This window comes from Schistosoma haematobium, chromosome 1 (genome assembly GCF_000699445.3).
Source record: "Schistosoma haematobium chromosome 1, whole genome shotgun sequence".
Lineage (NCBI taxonomy): Eukaryota > Metazoa > Platyhelminthes > Trematoda > Strigeidida > Schistosomatidae > Schistosoma > Schistosoma haematobium.
The window spans coordinates 64363602-64385014 of NC_067196.1; the positions used below are offsets into that span (position 1 = coordinate 64363602).

The following is a 21413-nucleotide window of genomic DNA, read 5'->3' on the forward strand; positions in this document are numbered from 1 at the left end:
AAATCTAATTTCTCATTGCTTCTTATGTAGATTTTATTTTTGATAGTTCAACAAACTACTGAAGCTGAATATTCACGTCAAAACATAAAATGACTGAAAATTACAATAAAAATATTATTGTGTGTGTGTTAACCACATTAAACAATTACGTGGGCTCATTATAAATCAAAGGGGTCTTCTTATGGCAACACCAATAATAATTAACGACCTTGACCAATCGAAAGTGTATTGGATGGGTAGGGATTCATTATCATTCCTTATTTATCAAGTCTATCTGTTAAACGACATCGTAAACTCTACGACTGAATCATTAGTTAGGAGGATAGTTTTTTCAGTCACTGGGCTCAGTATACGTTTATCCAACAGTTACATTTATATGAGTTTGTCCATCATGAAATATATGAATAACAAGTAACTTACTTTACAGAATGTCCGTTTGGAATATTTACTTTATACGGAATTTAAGATTTCGCTGCTTTTGTTTATATGGATTTTATTACTTCACACTAGTTTTGTCATACAGCTTTTTGGAACAACCTATTTTCAGACAATTTACAGTAACGAATATAAGTCAAGAATTGAAAAATTCTGTTGACAAAATTTTAAAGCCAAATTTCCCCAATGAGTATAATTTGTTTCATTGGACTACGGTGACAGGATTTAAAGAAATTGTTAATAACACTCGTGTAGTATGGTTAATTTTTGGTGGATCAATCGATAGGATAAATTTAAGTTCAGTGAATCCATTTACAAAGAAAGCAGTCGGGGTTATTGCTTGTCGATTAACTTACAAATCTAAGTATGGATTATGGCTGCATTTAGATGAATGTTCTCCAATGGAAGTTAAAAACATATCAAATCAAGAAAACGAGCATGATTCAAAACATCATGATGGCACTACCCTTTTAGGAGTGAGCCTTGGTAGTCTTGAGTTCAAAAAACCCATTAGTGGAGCAGTTATTGTTTATTGTGATCCTCTTTGGCATACTGGTGAAAAGAAATATAGAAGTCAGTCTGTAGTGGACATGAAATATCAAGAACAAGCTGGTGGTAGATGCCATATTCGTTTAAGACACAATGGTCAATGGTCACATCAAAGGAAAACAAACCAAATGGAAGACATCATTCAATTTTGTACTAACTCTGGTTATTCACAACCATGTGGTGGAGGATTTTCATTCGATTTACAACAAACAACAAATATTGATACAACTCCTCGTAGTTATCAAAATTACTATGATCATCTCAATTCACAGTTACCAAATATTCGACTTCTTACCAGTTTATTTTTAGCCAATCCAGGTGAAGTACACATTCTAGATGACATATTAATGAATTTTAAAAACATTCCTGATCAACAGCAAGATGAATTTACGGTTCACAGAATTCTAGGTAATCATGTACAATTTAGTCAACAAGTTAGATGGACACCACTTTCCAAGTCTTGGAAACATTATGTCGATTTAGAAGATAATAAATCAATTTCGGGAGGCGATTTATGGATGCATGAAAACCTAGCTATAGTTTCTTCACTAGGCGATTCCTACGGACCAAATATAAAAGCTTTTAACCCCAAGTCTACAGAAGCAGAAGGTTTGTTGGTTTACAGTATCATAAATAAAAACCGGAGCAACACCGAATCATCTGGTGATTTTACTGGCTTCGGTTTCACTATAGAAACAGTAAATATTCCTCAACGCTCAAAGGATAAGAGTGTTTCACGAACTAATTATGGTATTTTAATTGGAGCCCCCTTTGATAGTTCTACGAAACAATACAATCCTAATCATGGAAGGGTGTATATCGTATGTCCAGAAAAACGTATTACCCATAAAACTGGCTTATTTTTCGTAGAAGGGACTCGAAAAACTGAGTTTTTTGGATATTCCATAGCTCGTCTAGGTGATATTGACGGAGATGGGATTGATGATGTGGCTATTAGTGCTCCAGCAATACAATCAAAGAAGATGGAATTACCTAGTGGAAATTTAAATATTTCATTATATAGTGGTCGTGTCTATATTTATCGAGTTACATCACAGTGTACACTAGATCTACAACCTTTACAGGTAAAAACCCATATAAATTTACAATTCAGAAATATTATGACAATTTCATTTCAGTTTATAAATTCCTGAAGCTTTATCTTGTAAGAAATCACCATTTGTTTAAATTATTAACGATTACTTCTGATGAATGTAAGGTATAAATGACCTATGAAGTGATTTACTCTGTAATAGGTTGATTTTGTTGTAAATGGATGATTATAATTCCATTTTCAAACGCTCCATAAACACATCAGGACATAGAACAAATGTCTATCTGTTCAACTTGAGGTTAAAATCAATGTAATCGAATCTCTTATTCAAAGAGTTTGGGTAATGAATAATTTATTGTAGTAATAAGTTGAGCACATCACCCTGCCACTGGATAGTAAAGCATGTTTCGTTCAACTTTTGGTGATAAATAATAAAACTTTTTATGAGTCACTGTAATTTTAACTTATGGTTGCTAGTAAATCATATATTAATCTGTTGACGAATTCATGAGGATTTAGGTTTAAACCATATTCTTTATATAACTTTTCTTCAGGAATGACGTAGACTGCTTTTTTGGTACTTTCTAGATAATAGAATCTCCTAATCCAGAAATCGGTGATGGTTTTGGATTCGGGCTATCAAGAGGTTTTGATGCCGATGGAGATGGTTGGCCAGAATTCGCTGTTACTTCGCTTAAACTAAATGCTGTACCATATTTATTTACAATGCCTAAATTATTGAAATCACAATGTCGAGTAAATATTCCACCGTTATATTCAATGTTACACTTCAAAAAGGGGACAAAAATACCATTTGAAATAAATGTACGCCTGTATGACCTACATTTGAGACAATATATTAACATTCCTGAAGGATTAATTTCTACTAAAATACGTCATCATCAAGTGAATCCAGATGTACTATGGAATGACTATTTACATTCAAACGGTACCACTCAACTTTTCTCATCTGATTTGTTAATAAAACAAAGCGTTGAGTTATCAACATTCGATATGTTCACTATTCAACTCAATAAATTAAAACCTCGATTTCAACTAGGAGATAAAATAAGTAATATACACTTGGATTCATCACAGTCATATATATTAATAAAATTTCATTTAATAGCAATGTACGGATTAGAAGAAATGAATTTAAATAGTATACCATTGAAAATCTCATATAAATCTGAATTAAATTTGACTGAATGTAATTTTATGCAAAACCTTAAGAAATGTAATAAACAAGAACACCCTTTAATTGATTGGTCTGAATGTTCTCAGTTAATACAACTGGCCCAACCAGTTTGCATTCCAGCGAATGAATGCAGTTCCGATTTGAGTTTTAAGAACATAAGTTGGAGTCCAATACATTCAGTGATGAGTATACAAAGTTATAAAAATTCATTGACTGTAGTTAATAACTCGTTTATAAAAATTATAGAATATGGACATCCGAATGAACAACAACAAGTGATTCGATTGAAATTAATTAATTTGGGTCCAACTAAGTCAACTGGACTTCATATTTTGACTCGTTTTTATAATTGGTACCTAGTAGATGATGAAAACCTGACTTTAACTAACGGTATTCAAGGTAAAATCACTCAGATAAATATTAAGAAGTTATCAAAAAATGAAACAAGTTCAATAAATCTCATTAATTTAACAGACTCAAAAATATGGACTATTAATATAGATGAAAATGGTTTATTTGCACTAATTTCATTATCTCCATATTTATGGATTTATCCGGATGAAATCATACAAATTGATATATATGTGTTTATTCAAGGTCTGTTGTCATTGCCGACTCTATCAACAGGTCAAAAATTGAAAATTGATACTATGTCATTTAGTTATTCAAATATGAATTATAAATATCCGCCAAAATTTGAAATTCAAGTAACATCAGAAACAAATGATAAACGAAAAGAAAACAATTTAGTAAGTATATCATATAGAATTCTGTATAAACCAGTGGTGAATATTTTTGCGGGTATACAACCATCAACTATAATTGATGACAGGTTGGAGCCTTATGTTATTGAACAAAGTAAGAATACGCTTTTTTTGTGAATGTTCATTAGCACTAGTGTTTATAATATTCAATTAAGTTATACTTTAGGATAAAACTTATTTAATTGTCAAAAAGAGGTTTTGTGGAGATTGTAGTTCTAAGTTCGAATCCCGCGGATGGAATCGTGGATGCGTATTGCTGAGGAGTCCCATACTGGAACGAAACGGCCATCCGGTGCTTCCAGGTTTCCCAAGGTGTTCTAGCTTTAATCGACTGATGAATCCAACTATTAAATTTTTTTAATTGTACTGAAGAAGTAATCTCATTCACAATAAAATGTTTAAATGTACTTTGTTTTGTCCAAGTTAACAGAGGAATTATAATAATCGACAGCTGTTACATTAATTAAAACATAATCAATACCTTATCGTTTCAAATATTGATAAACTTATAATAATTTGGTTAAAACGTCTTTAAATAAGCATCTCATTTAAGTTTGAATACTTTTTGGCATTCTGTTAATTAGTATCAGAAGGGGTTTTGTAGAGATTGTTACTTACTTACTTACTTACTTACTTACGCCTGTTACTCCTAATGGAGCATAAATTGTAGTAATTTAAATAGTTGAGAGCATGAGTTAATTGAAGCCGGACCACCATGGAAAACCTGGAACCCCTGGACGGCCGTTTCATCTTATTGTGGGACTCTTCAGCAGTGCGCATCCACAATCCCGCCTCGTGAGATTCGAACTTAGGACCTGTCAGTCTCGCGCGCGAGCGCTTAGCAACTAGACCACTGAGCCGGTTCGAATCTCACGAAGCGGGATCGTGGATGCGCACTACTGAGGAGTCCCACAATGGGACAAGACGGCCATCCAGTGCTCACAGGTTTTCCATGGTGGTCTAGCTTCAATTATCTCATGATCTCAAGTACTGAAATTCTATTAATTATAATTTAAGTATAATCATTACTTCTGTGATAATGAAAAAATTTAAATCTCATTGCATAAATACTTATGTTCAAGTCAGACAAATTTTTATGGTGACCAACAGAATTTTCAGTTAGATTTTGTTTCTACCCCAGTCAAAAAATGTAGAAATAAATTTAACCTGAAGATATTTAATCAATCAAGAGGAATTATACAATGACGTAGATTGTACAATTAAGATCAGATAGGATGATAAATTAAGCGAAGTCTAGATTTAAGAAATAGCTGAGTTGAATGCTGTCTGTTTACTAAATCTTTTCTAACTATGAAAAGATTTAGCTATTGGAAATCTCTTTTCAACACAAGATTAGCATTGTAATTTCCTGTAGCTTCTGTTAAGTATGAAAGACAAGAAGGAAAAATCTAACTGAATAACTCATGATATTTAACCAATCAAATATTTAACTTTATTTTTCCTTTACTGCAAATAACAAAATATATAAAATCCCTTTTAATAATGAAGTAAATATTATTAAGGAGTGTATTCATCTCTTTAAGCATCATGGAGTATAACTCCATTTTTATGAACTCGGCTCTATTTTATTTTGAATGTTAGTAATCAAACCTTTTTTTAGTTATTATGATCGAACGTTGACGGTCATACTGTAAGACTGAGAAATTGAAACCAACTAATGACTGAATAGTGATGATCATTGTCATCTTTATTTAGCATCTAGTTCTGATCTACCAAGTTGCACTATGGTCACAAGTTTAAGTGATTTGGTCCCGTAATCACCGTGAATAGCTAAGTGGTAACAATTTGACTGAGACATTGGAGTATACAATGTATACTGATTCCTTTTTGACCGGAGATATGTACTCTTAGTAAGTAATAACGTGAAAAGATACCAGATGCTTCTGATTGCACCGAATCGCTTGATATATTTATGTAACGATGAAAGCTATTAAAAATGTTTAACTAATAATCATTGTGTTGTTTCTTGTGTTCATTTCTGTCTACTATGTAACTTTGGAAAGCCTAACTTGAATGGTTAATATGATGCTAAGCATGAAAGACGGTTTTTTATATTGTCCTAGGCCGAGAACTATACATTTTCATTTTGTTTTATTTTACACTGTTTTATTAAAACTCAACATAATCTCCAAAAAAACTGTTTACATTATTTAATGACAATAAACAACAACTTGTCTTATTGTTTTCTAGACACAATATCACGTAAAATATTTTCGTATGATATTGGACCACGAATTGAACATACTTTCCTTATCGAAAATCAAGGATGGATAACTCTTACTAATCTCAGCTTAATCTTACAACTACCATATGAAACAACTAACGGTCATAGATTACTTTATTTAACTGATCAAATTCGTGAAGCGTCATACACTAATCAAAGTAAGTTGATTGATTATTTGCACTTTATTGAGGACGTGATAAAACAATTTATTGCATTATATTCAATGAATCGAAATAAAGAAGTAAATATTCTACTTATCTATCGTACTTTTAATAATTATGTAAGCGGTCGCCAAGATCTAGTATCAGTTGGAGAATAGGTAAAAAAAAGAGCCTAAACACGTGATTACTTTTCCTTTACAACTTCAAAATAATACTTCTTATATGACCCAAGTTCAAAGACTTCAAGTCAATTAGACGGAGTAAAACTATTGAGTAAAAGTGGTTTGCAATTCAGTTGTTTATTATTTTTCTCCTTTTGTTAAATAAGAATATTGTATAACTGCTGTACAATATTGTCGGTTAGTATTCGTGTTTTGTTTTACTATGGTTTATCTCATGTTAAATCCATGTCACTTATTACTTATACCTGATAACGAAAAACTACTACAATTCCCATGACGCGAACTATGAACATGGAAGACTGATACAAGTGGAAATTTATTCACTACAAAATAAATACCAAGACAACTCTAGTAGAAAATGCACTCATTTATATATTGATTTGTACACCCATTTTGATCAATAATTAGGATAAAATCACATACATGAAAGATACCCGGAGTTATAATAAATCACATACTGCATATCATGCTGAATATAGTTCGTTTTAATTTAATACAAGAATATCTTATCTTGAATAAAACATCACACTGAAACAAATTAATGTTATACCGAACAAAATATCACACTTGGAAAACAAGCACAAATACTTCACTGAGTAATTATCATACTGAATTAAAAATGGAAGTAATGTTGAACAAAAAAGTCATATTGAGTAATGAAATGTAATTCGTCTTTTTATCCCGTCATATCATCTTATAAATCAAGATTTTTAACAGAAATTTCAAAGGATTAAGGTTGAAGCGATTCATTTATAACTAAGAATATTTTAAGTCATTCAGGTTGTTTGTGAGAAGTTTATTCATTTGAAAGTCATTTTCATCGTCTGGTAATAATTAAATACTATTGTTTCTGTCGTAACACTCGGTTTTCCACGTCTACACGAGTGAGACGTTAATTTATCTCAGACGAATATCTACACTAGATCCCCTCCCAGTGTCTATTCTACAGGACTTCACAACCCAGATCAAGAACACGTAATTAACCTGACTTGAACTTAAATATATTTCCACACCAAAAAACCGACAATCACAATAATAATGAGGACAGGAGAATATATAACTTATCCAACGCCTGTTAGACTATCTACTAGTCTGACTAAGCAAATAGTCAATCATTGCCATCCTCACCCACACATCACTTTCATGGTGACATCTGAAGCTTTATATATACTTTCACCAATGAAAATGTCGTGCAACAGACTGCATATATCCCAATGGATGATGATTATGTCATTTGTTTGTCTAAACAAGTTACACAATGTCTCACGAGGTTAATATTAGTAGGTACCTCTATCAGCATGACTTCAATTAACATATTGAAATGACATTTTAAAAGTATTCTTTATAACTCAGTTAAATTTTGAAAGGTATGAATTAAATTTATCCGATAAGAATGTTAAAAGTTAATTATAAAAAATAATTTATTTGTTTTGAAAACAGATCTCATCAAGAAAGAGAATCATTGATAATCAGGGATCCTTGGTTTGAGATATCTTAGTAATATACACCCACGATGATAAACATGTTTGAACTAAACACTTTTAGTCCCATTAATTTGCTGAAATGAGTTTAAACTTTTTGATTGAGATCATGAACCGATTGATGTTAGACCACCTTTGGAAACCTGGGAGCACTGGACGGACGTTTTTTTGTCCTATTGTGGGAATCCTCAGCAGTGCACATCCACGATCCCGTTCGCGGGGTTCGAACCCAGGGCCTTCGGTCTCGCGCGTGAACGCTTAACCTACTGGACCATTGAGCCGGCACCCAATGGTGATAGTGTCTAACATCAACTGTTTGACAAACAGTTAATCGTCTTTAGAATTGTCTTGACTTCTGGTTTAAAATACTTGAGAACTCTTGTGTGAAATTAATTTTTGTCGAGATTTCACTATTTCGTAATAAATTTTTCAGGGAATTTGTTAACTTAATTCCCCAGTTTAAATGATTTTATAATGGAATTTCTTTAGTTACAAACCTGTTATCTATGTTACTATAACTTACTATCTTACAGCAACTCTGTTGAGGAATATTTTACCAACTATAATCGGTTCCGATGGGAAACAATATGGTACTTGTGAAATACCGAAAAAATTCATTAACCCATTAGAGCTTACATTGATGGATTTCAAATTTATCAGTACGTTTGAAACAAAGTATTTTCCTCTTTTATATCCATTATTATTAATATTATTGAAACTATTCAAATATGTAAATATCAGATTAATGTAAAGATTCTGTTACAGAATAGATATAAGGACCTTTAATCTATTATACTCACTTGATTGTAGATAAATAAATTGTACTATTAATCCATATTTAATAATAATTCATTATATTATGCTTTATTTAGTTAGTTAATCATCTAACTGATCAAATTAAATGATAAATTAAAACAAATGTAGGTTCTAAACAATTGGAAGATAATTTCTGTCAGAAATCGATATCATCCTGAGATTTCAAAATAAATAAACAACGGGCATTAATTAGCTGTTTTTTTTACTTTGAAATTTCTGAGTAGTAAGGTTTTAACTTCGCTAGAAGGTGAATCCATAAACTTTAAGTTTCACAAGTCCAAAACATTTGAACTAATGAGTTGAAGCCCAGTGTTTCAAAGTTTTTCTTCAATCAAGTTATGATCTAGCACAATCCTCATCTAATGTTACTAGTTACTTTAACACTTTTGAGTTGGTTATCGTAGATCATGTCTTTCAACTAAAACGTCAGAAAATCTATCATAAGTTATCAGATGATTTTTAATTAAAGTGATGGTTATATAGAGAGTTTTACAGTTATTTTCATCGAATCCTGATCATTTCAATAGAATAAAATATACTTTGTGTACGATAGTAAATACAAGCATTCTAGTCAGTCGGTTTCTAAAACACAGAAGTCTATCAACTTGTAAAGTCACTATGGCATAATAGAAGCTTAAAGTCTAGTCACTGATACAAGTTTTACCTTTTATGACCACTTTTGATGCATAGAGGATAAGTACTGAAATTTTTTAAACCTGGGTTAGAATTAGGAAACCTTTATGGAAACAAAACAAGCAATCAGTTTGTTCATACACTAAGTATTGAAACTCATACTTTACACATATCACATCATCATAATATACTAGGTGGTTTAATGTGTTCAGTAGCTATTATGATCATTTTCAAATTATTCCATTGAACAGTTTTTCTAATACAATATAAATACTTGTTTACTTTTATGCTATTCGAACCCTGGATATTAAATACAAGGGTGATACATATAAAGTCAGACTAATATTGTTGAAAATAAATAATAATTTTGACTATACAGAAAAACAAAAGGTTTTCAGAAAGAATCTGATCAGTGAACCAAATATAACCTATGCTACCGTTAATTGGAAATCTCAGCTCAAGCTGGTAAACAAAATCATGTTAGGACCAAATTAACTTAATCAAGCTAAGCAAAAAAGTAATACTTGTTGATGATTAAAACGTTGACCATATTTCTATTCGTATAATCGATAAAACATGATGTTGATATTTTTTTGATATTAATTAGTGTCTGGCTTGGTTTCTCTGAATAAGGTTATGCTAAATTCCACTGGCAATTAATAGTTGAATATGAATCTAGAAGTCACTAATGAACAGTTATTGTTCTTCCCAAGGGAACTGTGTGTATGATGTTGTTTTTCGTTTACAAATAATAATAAAGATTATTACTAAAATGGTTTTAATAAAATGAAGTTTCATGAGACTCCATGATTATATGGTAACATACAATTGTCTCTGTTTATATCGAAACAAAGTAAAACAATATTGTCTAATTTACATTCATGAAGGAAGCTATTTATACTGGGTCAGATATTAAAATATATTCTCCTTATAATAAATACATACTCATAACTTGTGTTACGGTTTAAAATACATCTAGATGATACATTTCAGATAAAACAAGTACAGACATAAGATTGTTGCTTCAAGTATCATCTGGTGTAAAATTGTCTCTTTCACTAATAAGCAAGTTAAAACTTGTTTATATTTAATCTTATCATTTATCCACTCATTTATTTACAAATCTATATGTGTGGTAATGTTAATTAATCATGTACCATGTACATCTTTATAGCTCAACTATGTTAAAAAAAATAATAATCATTAATTTTACATCTGGTGGTTAATAAGTAATAGTGCAGAGCAAAATTTAACAATCTATTCTCTGATGTTATTGTATATGTTTAACCCAAATCTCTACAAATACCTTAGAGATGAGTCCGGTGTATGGGTTAATGACGGGTTATGTATCATTTCTCCATTGATATTCATATAAACTAGGTTATTTGATTTAGTTTACTGCATATACTTTGTCGTTGTTTTCACGATTTCATTATAATTGCCAACATTCCTATTTATTTAAATTTCATTAATTATGCTACGCTTATAATAGTGATATTCTTTGTCGTCATCTGATTTAAGTTTCTCTTGGTTTTCTATCAAAAAATGTTCGGTTATCTAAGTTCTATTTGTTATGAAAAGTTAATTCATTGTCTTCAGGGTTATATTATTATTATCCATGATTCAATTGTAGTTAAATAATTTTCTCATTTCTGTTACTCAGTGTTTTATATCATTTCTTGACTAGAACTATGATTTAACCAATCTTAAATTCTATTTTATCATGTGAGGTTATACTAATCAAAAGTGATGTCAGTCAGTCAGTCAGTAACAACATAGGACTTCGTACGTACGTACATCAGTCCGAGTTGTCATACCACATTCAAATCCCATAGTGGTAGAGGTAGTAAAAGTATAAGCAGTAATCGGAAAGATTAGGGTTTGAAGATGTTATTCAAGGAGTATAATCCAGTGAAATAAATTTGGAAAGAGGAAAAAAGGGACACTAAGAATTCAAAATCACAATCAAAAGTGATGATAAATAACCACTTCAATATCTAAGTTTACAGTTCATTTTATTACGAAGATTATATTTTTAACTCTATTGTTTATATAGTTTTGCAAGGTTATCTATATTCTGAAATCCATCTGATTACATATATTCAAGTTATTTCTTTGGAATATTCTATCTACTATGGATTGGCGGGATCTGCTAGCGTAAAGGTTATTACTTTTGATTAATTTGTACTACAATTCTTAACTGATTAGGTTTTGGAAAGTAAATTTTAAGCTTCAATATAAAATGTTAAAAGTAATTTTATGCATAAATATCTCAGTGAGTGTTTAATAAATTAACTGACATATTTTAAGTTTATAAGGATGAATCTGTAGTACCATTATGGAGTAATACTGACAGTATATAAATCAAAAGAAATCCAAAATGTCTTTTGTTTAGATCTAAACTGCTTTGACAACATAAACCAGTAACGGCGAACTCATTTACTGTCTATTTAAAGGTATCCCTCATCTAAGTCTTGTTATTAGTAATGCATTGGATAAAAATGGCTAGTTTCTCGTAATTGGAAAGGTTTACATTTATGTACATACATATATGTGTTTACAGAGAGAGAAAGAGATAGAGAGACAATCACTAAATTCCGCCATCACAGTAAGATTTTGTAGGCCTTTCATTAGACAGCCCAACAAATGGTCAAATACGTAAGATATTTTAACTTTTTAGTGACATTAAATTTTGATCATCATAAACATTTTACTTGGAACTGAAATGATTGTTTATCAGAAAAGTAAAGGTAGCACGAAATCTCATTTGATACATTTATATTTGATCTTTTTTTTAGTCTCGAATAGGTTGCATCGCAATGTAGTGAACTAATATAGGAACATTTTCGTAGAATACTTTTTGATTAAGTTGTGAGTTAACTTACATATTATCGTAGCATTTCCTTCAGATTTCAAGCTTATTTTCTGATACCGTTTAAGTAAAGTTTTCCGCAAGTGCATTTTATGTTGTGGAAACATATCGACATTTATTAAAGGATATTTTTCAGTAATACTGAAAATATAAGAAAATCCACAATATTTCATAAGTTAATAACAGGGTATAGGTTAGGAAATATCTTTTATTTTTCAAAATTTCCTCAATTCATCAAATGTATAGCAAGGGTATGACTACATAGTGAAATGATCTATCATAATCAGTTGAGTTTGCTATGTTTTCCTTAAACCCCTGGGGTTTAACTAACATCATTCTCAGTTTTAGGTTTTAAAGATTATTAAATTTCACTGGAATTATGAACCGAACAATGCTAGACCAATATTGAAAACTTTGGAGCACTGAACAATCGTTTATTCACATCAGTTCTGGATTTGAATCCCGTATGCTGGATTGTGGACACACAGTGCTGAAAAGTTCCATACTATGACGAAAAAGCCATTCAGGGTTTTCAACAGTGGTCTATCATTAGACATTTCATGATTTCAGTAATAACATTTTATTTATCAGGATAATATTCATTTATAAAATCATACAATCAGCTTTTTGGTGATGATGTAATTTGAATAAGTTCATAAAAGTACAAACTAGTGATTTCAGTCAGTCAGTCATCTACAACGTAGGACCGGGCACATATATGCATCGGTCCAAGTTGCAATACCTCATTAGCACAACAAGATGAACACCGGATTCATAAAAGTAGTTAATTCAGAGGTGGTAATATATACAAGAAAGATTGCGATAAGGATATAATACAGGGAAGACAGAGTGTATACACTTACACCATTGTAATAGCTTTTGAGCCATGTCACGCAGCGTTTACAACCATTGGGTACGATAGTCACGCGAACACCAACCAAGTAGTGTGCATCTACCAACATGGATCAGACCATAAGTTACTGACTTCAAGCACTGACGCCGCATTTTGGTTTGGCCGCTCTAACTTTCTTCCAACCATCTCTAACACCGATTAGCACTGCACGTCGTGGTAATCTGTGTTCGGGCATACGTAACACGTTGCCCGACCATCTCAGTCGATGAAGATTCACAACCTCATCAACTGATTTACCATCATTCCTTAATACCCTGTGTCTAACCTCACTAGTACTTACCCGATGATCCCAAAAAACTAGTGAAAACTAGTGAACTGCAATTTCCACTAACTGAACCATATTGTTCTTGCCGATAGTTTATTAGTATGAAATGATTAATATTAAAAAGTCCTTTAATTAGATAAAATCACTATCAAATACACTATCAGATTTGAATTGATTCCCTTATTTGATATAAGTTTATAAAATAAACTATATTGATATATACATTTGTCATTAAACAATGTCTGATTATATTAAGAATTTAAACATTTCAAGTTTATATCACTTTAATAATGTTTATCTATAATAATAGAATATATCACAAAGAAATGTATATAAACAAAGAATATCCGTCTGAATTTATTATTTAAAACAAAAAAAAAACAAACAAAACAAAGATTTACTGTATTATCTGATATACTAAACATTTATGACAAATGTACAATGACATTTAACATATGTACTATTATGTACTTACAATTTATCAATGGAAACTTTATGATTCTAAGCATGACATTGTTTTATTGAAAAAATTCTTTGAAAAAAATAATAAACCCTGAAGTTTATTCTAACCATTATATGATTGTTATAACTATATTGATTGGGTTATGAGTCACATATACGCTTACGTAGGCTGAAGACATTGAATATATATATATATATATATATATATATATATATATATATATATATATAACTTGATAATGTCTGGTATCGGTAACAAATAGGATAATTCAAAAAGACCTTTAGTTGATTTTTCAATATAAATGCCCTTTCAGTATTACCACTAGATAAAATTTAAAATCATTGTTTTGTATCATAATTTGATTGAAAATGGAAATGTAGATAGGTGAATTATAACTTAATGGTTTAATGGAATTATATTTTTTAGATCATTTAATTAATTCTTGACTTGTTTCAAACTAGGAAGGTAAAAGGATATAATCTTTTTATGGTTCCAGTGATTCCCAAGATAATTTCATGTTTTTTGTTGTTGTTATTTTCTAGTAGTAATTATTAATTTATGAACATCTTGTTATGTCTGAGGAATGCTTAACTGACTTGTATTTGGTGGAAACACAATGACTCCTGATATAAATTTATTAAAATAATACATAGATACACTACTTTTGAAGTCATTTATTCAGAGTCAGGTTAGCAGTCACATTGGCAAAAAATGGAACTGAATGTTATTTAGCACCTGTTAATCGATCACATACTATGAACAACATATTAAACTTATTATACAACTAAGCATCTACACCTTATCGAGATGACTAATTGAATAAGTTGTGTAATTACTTTTCATGATGTAGTATCATGTCACAGATGATTATGTAAAATCAACTCCATATCACTCACACTTTGATAGATTCAGTTATTCCTCATCATATCACATTTAATTAGAGAAGCGTTCGAGCGCAAGACCGATAGGTTTTGGGTTCAAATCTCACGAAGAGAGATTGTGGATGTGCACTACTGAGGAGTCCCACAATAGGACAAAACGGCCGTACAGTGCTTCTGGATTTTCTATGGTGGTCCAGTTTTAATTAGCTCATGATCTCAACTATTAAAATCACTGTAATATCCACAAAACCCCTTGTGATACTAATTAGAGAAGTAACAGTGAAATTTCAACGATAATATGTGCACAAAAGTTTTATGAATACCACTTTATTAATTAAGCATTATGTGTCAATTAATGTAATTTAATTTTATTCAAATGTAATGTGTTCTCTTAACTGTAGAGATATTTGTTGGTGAGGATTCTATTCTATTCAATTAAATTCATCTTCGAAACGTACTTTATACTAAACGATCAGAGGCACTCAAAAGTAATCTCTAAACCCAGTTTTAGATATTGTTGACGATCATTAATTAAACCTACCTGTAATACTTATCAGATATTTTACAGACTCATAAAGAACATATCGCTCATCACTAGAATGAAACTTTTCGATAAGCTTTGAGATATTGCCAAAAGGATGGGAGATTTAGTCTTTAACAATCAGAAAACATAATAAAGATACATAATTACAGAATAACATTAAAATGAAATGTCTCATGTCTCAAGCGATCAATACATATGATCGGATTTGGCTTACATATTTTGTCATCAGAAGTTATACTTAGTATTACATTTATACAACATTGTTTATTGGCCATTACTAGACCATTGTACTACATTGACGATAGTTGATAAGAATTTCTTATGAGTTTTTCAATATCTTAAGTGTTTTGCAAACATATTTTAAACTAATTCTTTGTAAGTTATGTTACATTGTCATTTAAGAGATACAATTTTAGACACCATTTTTAACTATAACATCATACCACGTTTAAATGTGTGAAAATGTCTGGTTTTTTTGAAATACTAGAAGTTTAAGAATTATAAAGTAGTCTGATTGCACTGATGTAATCGTTAATAAATCAATCAATGTATTCAAATACTTATTCAGTAACTAACTTTCATATGATACACAGCTGTATCTAATGTATAAATACTTATATAAGTATGGTATTATTACACAAGTATGTCCAAATTTTATTATTTTTTAATAGTATAATGACTATTCATTGAATTAAATGACTAATGAAACCAGTTTATAATCAATTATAATAATATTTAACCATATCGTCAACTCCATTTTCAACACTTCAGAATCAAATGTGTGAATGTTAACACATTCAGAATAATTTCATCCTACAAATTAATCATACAAAGTAATAAATAGCACCTATTGATAACATATTGATGATGACCGTATATATATATATATAGCCTGAATGAGACGATTTTTGTTACACACTGATCTCCACTGACGAACACTTGAAAACCATAAAACAATGGACTTCCGTTTCTGCTTTACTTTGAGAAACCTTAATTATGTGTACTTAAAATTCAGGTTTTATAATAATGACTACATTATTCAGTAATTGTAATACGATTATTGTATTAAAAGGTTGATGGGAAAATGTAGTAGACTTAATTGAAGAGTTCTATTTGTGGCTACTAGGATATAATTTCAGACTTATTTTATAAGTATAGTACTGGCTGGAAATGGGTTAATATTTTTAGATGCCCTTACCAGTTATTTGCAATCAGTTTATCAGCCAGTGATTTTTCCAGCATTATTCATCTTTACTACCTATATGACTTTAGCAGGCTAATTCTGTTCTGGTCAAAGTTCTGATGCCTTCGTCCATTACTTTTTTATTTATAAATATGCTACTGAAACATAAATAAGTAGTTCAAAGCAGAACTCTAGAAGTATTATCAGAATGGGTTTTGTGGAGATTTTAGAAATTTCACAGATTGAAATCATGAGTCAGTTGAAGCTAGACCACCATTGAAAACCTGGAAGCACTGGACGGCCGTTTCGTCCGGGTGTGGGACTCCTCAGCAGTGCGCGGCCACGATCCCGCACCACGCGGAGCTCGAACCCAGGACCTACTGGCTTCGCGCGCGAGCACTTAACCACTAGACCACTGAGCCGGCATCCAGCGGTGTTAGTGTCTAACTTCAACCAATCCACGAAGTTGCACCACCGTACACCATTGTCTTCAACTGACTCATGACTTCAATCTGTGAAATTTCTGGAAGTATTGTTTTAAATTTTTGAATCAATCAACTTAGTTCAGGAAGCAGAGTATCCGTAATGAAAGTAAAATTGTGTAGAATTTCCTGGCTTCTCCCTACCAGAATTTACTTTGTCAGCAATTCTAAGTATGCATATCTATCATTATAGGTTAGTGAATAATATATAAGCTACATTTGAGGATTTGGAAGAAAATTCTTTTACGTGGTGAAGATTTCTAATCACTTCAATCCGCAAACATAAAATAACAAGAATCCCCTCGTAGCACACAAATTAGTTGGACTAAAATGATCTTTGAAGTACTGATTTCTATAATTCTATAACTGTTAAATAGAATTCAGAAAAAACATAATTTAGAAAGTCAAGAGGATTCCAAAATTCGCCGACATATTGACCAAATATTCACTTGCTCACTGACTTCGGAATAGGTTATAACTTTCATAAAAAAATTTCGTATGATTTTTTATTTTTAAAACATGTACCAAAAAGGTATATAAGTAAACTAAAGACATTTTTATTGAATAGTATTGTTAGGATAATTAATTATAGCGAGTCATTATCTGGAGGTGGGGTAGGGTAAATGGTAACTATTAGAAATGTCATGTTCTCTAATTTTTATTTTGTCTCACTATACATAAGCTTTAAAGAGTAGGTATTTTATTCATCCCTTTTTCAAAAAGCCAAAGTCCAACTTAAAAACTCATTATTCGTCTCAGAGTACTCAGATGATATAATTCGGTTTGATAAACACGTTAAAAGGGACAATGAATAAGCGTTCAGAAGGGGTTTCTTTTAAATGCAAATTGTTGTCTCAGGATTCATTTGTACAAATATATAGTCTTGCAATATATGATAGAAAGAACAATCAATTTGACATTTCTGTTTGTTCTACCTCACTACTCTTGTAGGTTTATCTTCTGACCGAATTCTCGTTTAACTTTAACCCCTTCTATCTATGAAGCAAGCAGTGTATCTGTTTTTAAATCAGAGAAAAAGTATATCGCTCACTAATTATTTCTCTACTACTTCTAGGCACGGTTTTGAATATAGAAATATGTAAGTCGTTGTTATTCATAAATAGTAAAGCCCTCTAAGCGGTTGATGCTGGGGTTGGTCGAATAGTTTCGAATAAATGTATTAAATCCCTTGAACTATGAACATTCGTCTGTCTAGGGATTTGAATTATACGTAATTCATGCTCATCAACTATTTAGCCAAACAAACTGTTCTAGTCAGTAAGCTTAGTTTTATCCAGAAGAACACATTAATGACTATGCAGACTAATAAACATCAGGATTAATATATGTTCGTTTGCTGTATTATTTCTTGTGCTGAGATACACTCAAAACATGAACTAATTTGGAACTGATTATGAAAAATGAACTGATATTTAAACAGAATAATGACAGAATTTTTGACAATGATTCATTTGTAAGTATTGTTTCAATTTTTCCGTTGTGAATGTTAAGGACTCCAACTAATCAATCACCTTTGGCATATGTTCATCCTGTACGAATTAACTCGATATAACTACTAAATTATAAGCATTAATTTACCCTCTGAACAAGTAATTGGATAACACCTTTGGTGTTTGAAGCGAAAGGCACTAAGTTCGATTCCTAGTGTGGATATCAGCACGAGAATTCAAGCACATCTGGATGATAAGTCCTAAATAGAACAAAACATGCGTCCTGGATTCAAATACTGGTCGCCATTCAACTTAACTTAAAAATGCCTTCGACAATGATCTTTTTCAATCTGTCATAAGACATCAGAAAGTCTTGTCACAGTTAATTTATTGACATAAAGCTACTAAATTTAGTCCCAATATCAGCTAGCTGATATTATTTTTCTTTTGTCTATCGAATTCTGGAATACTTAATAGAACAGAGAAAAATAGAAAGTTCAAAAATGTTGTTTATCAACAAATAACTCGTTAATAAATGAAATTCATTTATTGATTTAAATTCTTACTTTGATTTCGACATTGTTGGTCAAACATAAAGCAGATTAGAACACTGTATTCATTAAATCACTTGAGCATATTATCTTACATTCTTATAAATAAACATAATATATTTGTAATATCCCAATGAACGGAATACACCCATTAAGACATTAAATAAGAAAGATTAGTTCAGCGAAGAGTTCTCTTTTCGGCGAATTCATTTTCAAAGCTGTACAATCGCAAATATATATACTTATTTTTATAGGATAATAATTATACTGATAATAAGCTTTTTTGGTGGAGTTTTGTTCTCTGAGCTGGTATATATATATATATATATATATATATATATATATATATATTTGCGATTGTACAGCTTTGAAAATGAATTCACCGAAAAGAGAACTCTTCGCTGAACTAATCTTTCTCATTTAATATCGCAATGAGTAGAAAAATTAGAATTTCTGATGTTTTGTGAATAAATGTAAGTCACTTCTTTAGACCTTGATGATGATACCTATTTTACATTCTATTTTATTTATTTTTACCTGTTGAAATATTTTTTAATTTGTAAAAATAACATTGAACTTCGTATTAACCAATAGAGTTAGAATGTTTCTTAATCCTTTGAAGAAGTACCAAATAAGCAGATACAATTTTGATTCTATAAAATGGTAATGTATAAACTATTAACACAGAAATGAAACATTATCATTATGACATTCTAAAACTTATTCCAATCAATTGATTTTCATTTTACATTTACATTTTAGATGAAAAACCACGAAAAGTTGCAAATAATTCACTTGTCAAATTTACAAAACGCATTAAACGAGATATTGAAAAGTCTAATAAATTATCAGTATCTTATTCTCCAAACATACAAAAATTCATACCAAATTTAATACCTGATTTACAACGAACATATAAAAATAGAATCATATTAAATTGTCCACATTTAAAACATTTAACAAATAATATTGAAACTATAGAAAATAACTATTTAATAAAATGTATCAACATTCAATGTCATATAAAACATTTTAAACATGGTGATACAGTAAGATTAAAATGGATTGGATGGTTATGGGCTGAAACATTTTTCAAACTAAAAAAATCTGATATACAATTTATAAGTAGATTAAACATTGATCATTGGGGTGAATTACCTTTAATTATTAAAGCTTATTATAATATAGAAAAAAATCTTTCACAAAATCAAAGTTATACAATAAATACTGAAAATAAGTTTATGAATATCAAATATTCATCTGATAATTATTTTGAACTTAAACAATCAATCATTTTTCATGGTGTTCAATTGAAAATAACTCATAAAGTACCATTATGGCCAATGATAGCCGGTTCAATTGTTGGTTTATGGATTTTAATGATTTTAAGTGCATTATTATATTGTTGTGGATTTTTCACTAGACGAAAAAAATATTCTACATTAAAAACAAGAAATATTTCATTTTCCCATGAAAATAATCATCATCATCATGAAAAGAATCATGATAACAATAGTACTAGTAAGTTGTTTGATTGGTCATCTTCACAAGATTCATTTATTAAAACCGAAGATAATCATTGTCATTTAAAACTACCAATACCGATAAAAAAGAATCAGTTTGAATTCGATAACAATGTAGAAACGGATCAATCCAATTTCAATGATAAATTACTTTCAGATGAACATGTTAAAAAGAATAATTTACAAATGATCAATAATGAATATCAACAGAATTTATATAAAACATTGATAGAATCTAATGAAAATGATGATTGTTTTAGTCCATTATTAAACCAATCAAAATTTCTATTATCTGAACAACATCAATCACAACAATTAGAAGCTATTGAAGAAGATAAAGAATCATCTAAATCATCAATTTCTCTTAGCAACAATTTTTAATTATGAAGATGTGAGAATTTTTTTCTGAAAAATAAAAAAAACTAATCATAGGCCTTAAAAAATTCTAAACACCCCTGTTTTATAGCACAAGTTTCATATAAATCTATGTTTTACTTTTATTCCTTTTATTGTTTCGGTGTCTTTTTTACTCACTGAACCATTATTCAAACTTCAAAGTGTAATATAAATGTTTAAAATGGTAGTTTTGTGTTTACAATCTCAACTTTGATGATAACTTTCAGTATAATAATTTTATTGAATATTTGGAATGTCAATGTATCTCTAGGATACTTTTCATAAAAAAAATAATTGTTTTCCTTTTCGTGTGAATATTTATTCAATAAAAAGACTTATTATAAGTTTCTCTAAATACATTTAGTAAGAAT

General features: G+C 30.2%; 1 protein-coding gene across 1 annotated transcript; it reads left to right on the forward strand.

Moving 5' to 3' along the window:
• Positions 1-428: 428 nt before the first annotated feature.
• Positions 429-21413, forward strand: ITGA9_1 (Integrin, alpha; the record flags this gene model as incomplete). The annotated part of the gene is made up of 5 exons (XM_035733650.2): positions 429-2069; positions 2627-4094; positions 6212-6403; positions 8603-8728; positions 19886-21413. 5 exons carry the CDS (start codon positions 429-431, stop codon positions 21025-21027), a joined length of 4569 nt encoding a protein of 1522 aa, XP_035587772.1. The 3' UTR covers positions 21028-21413.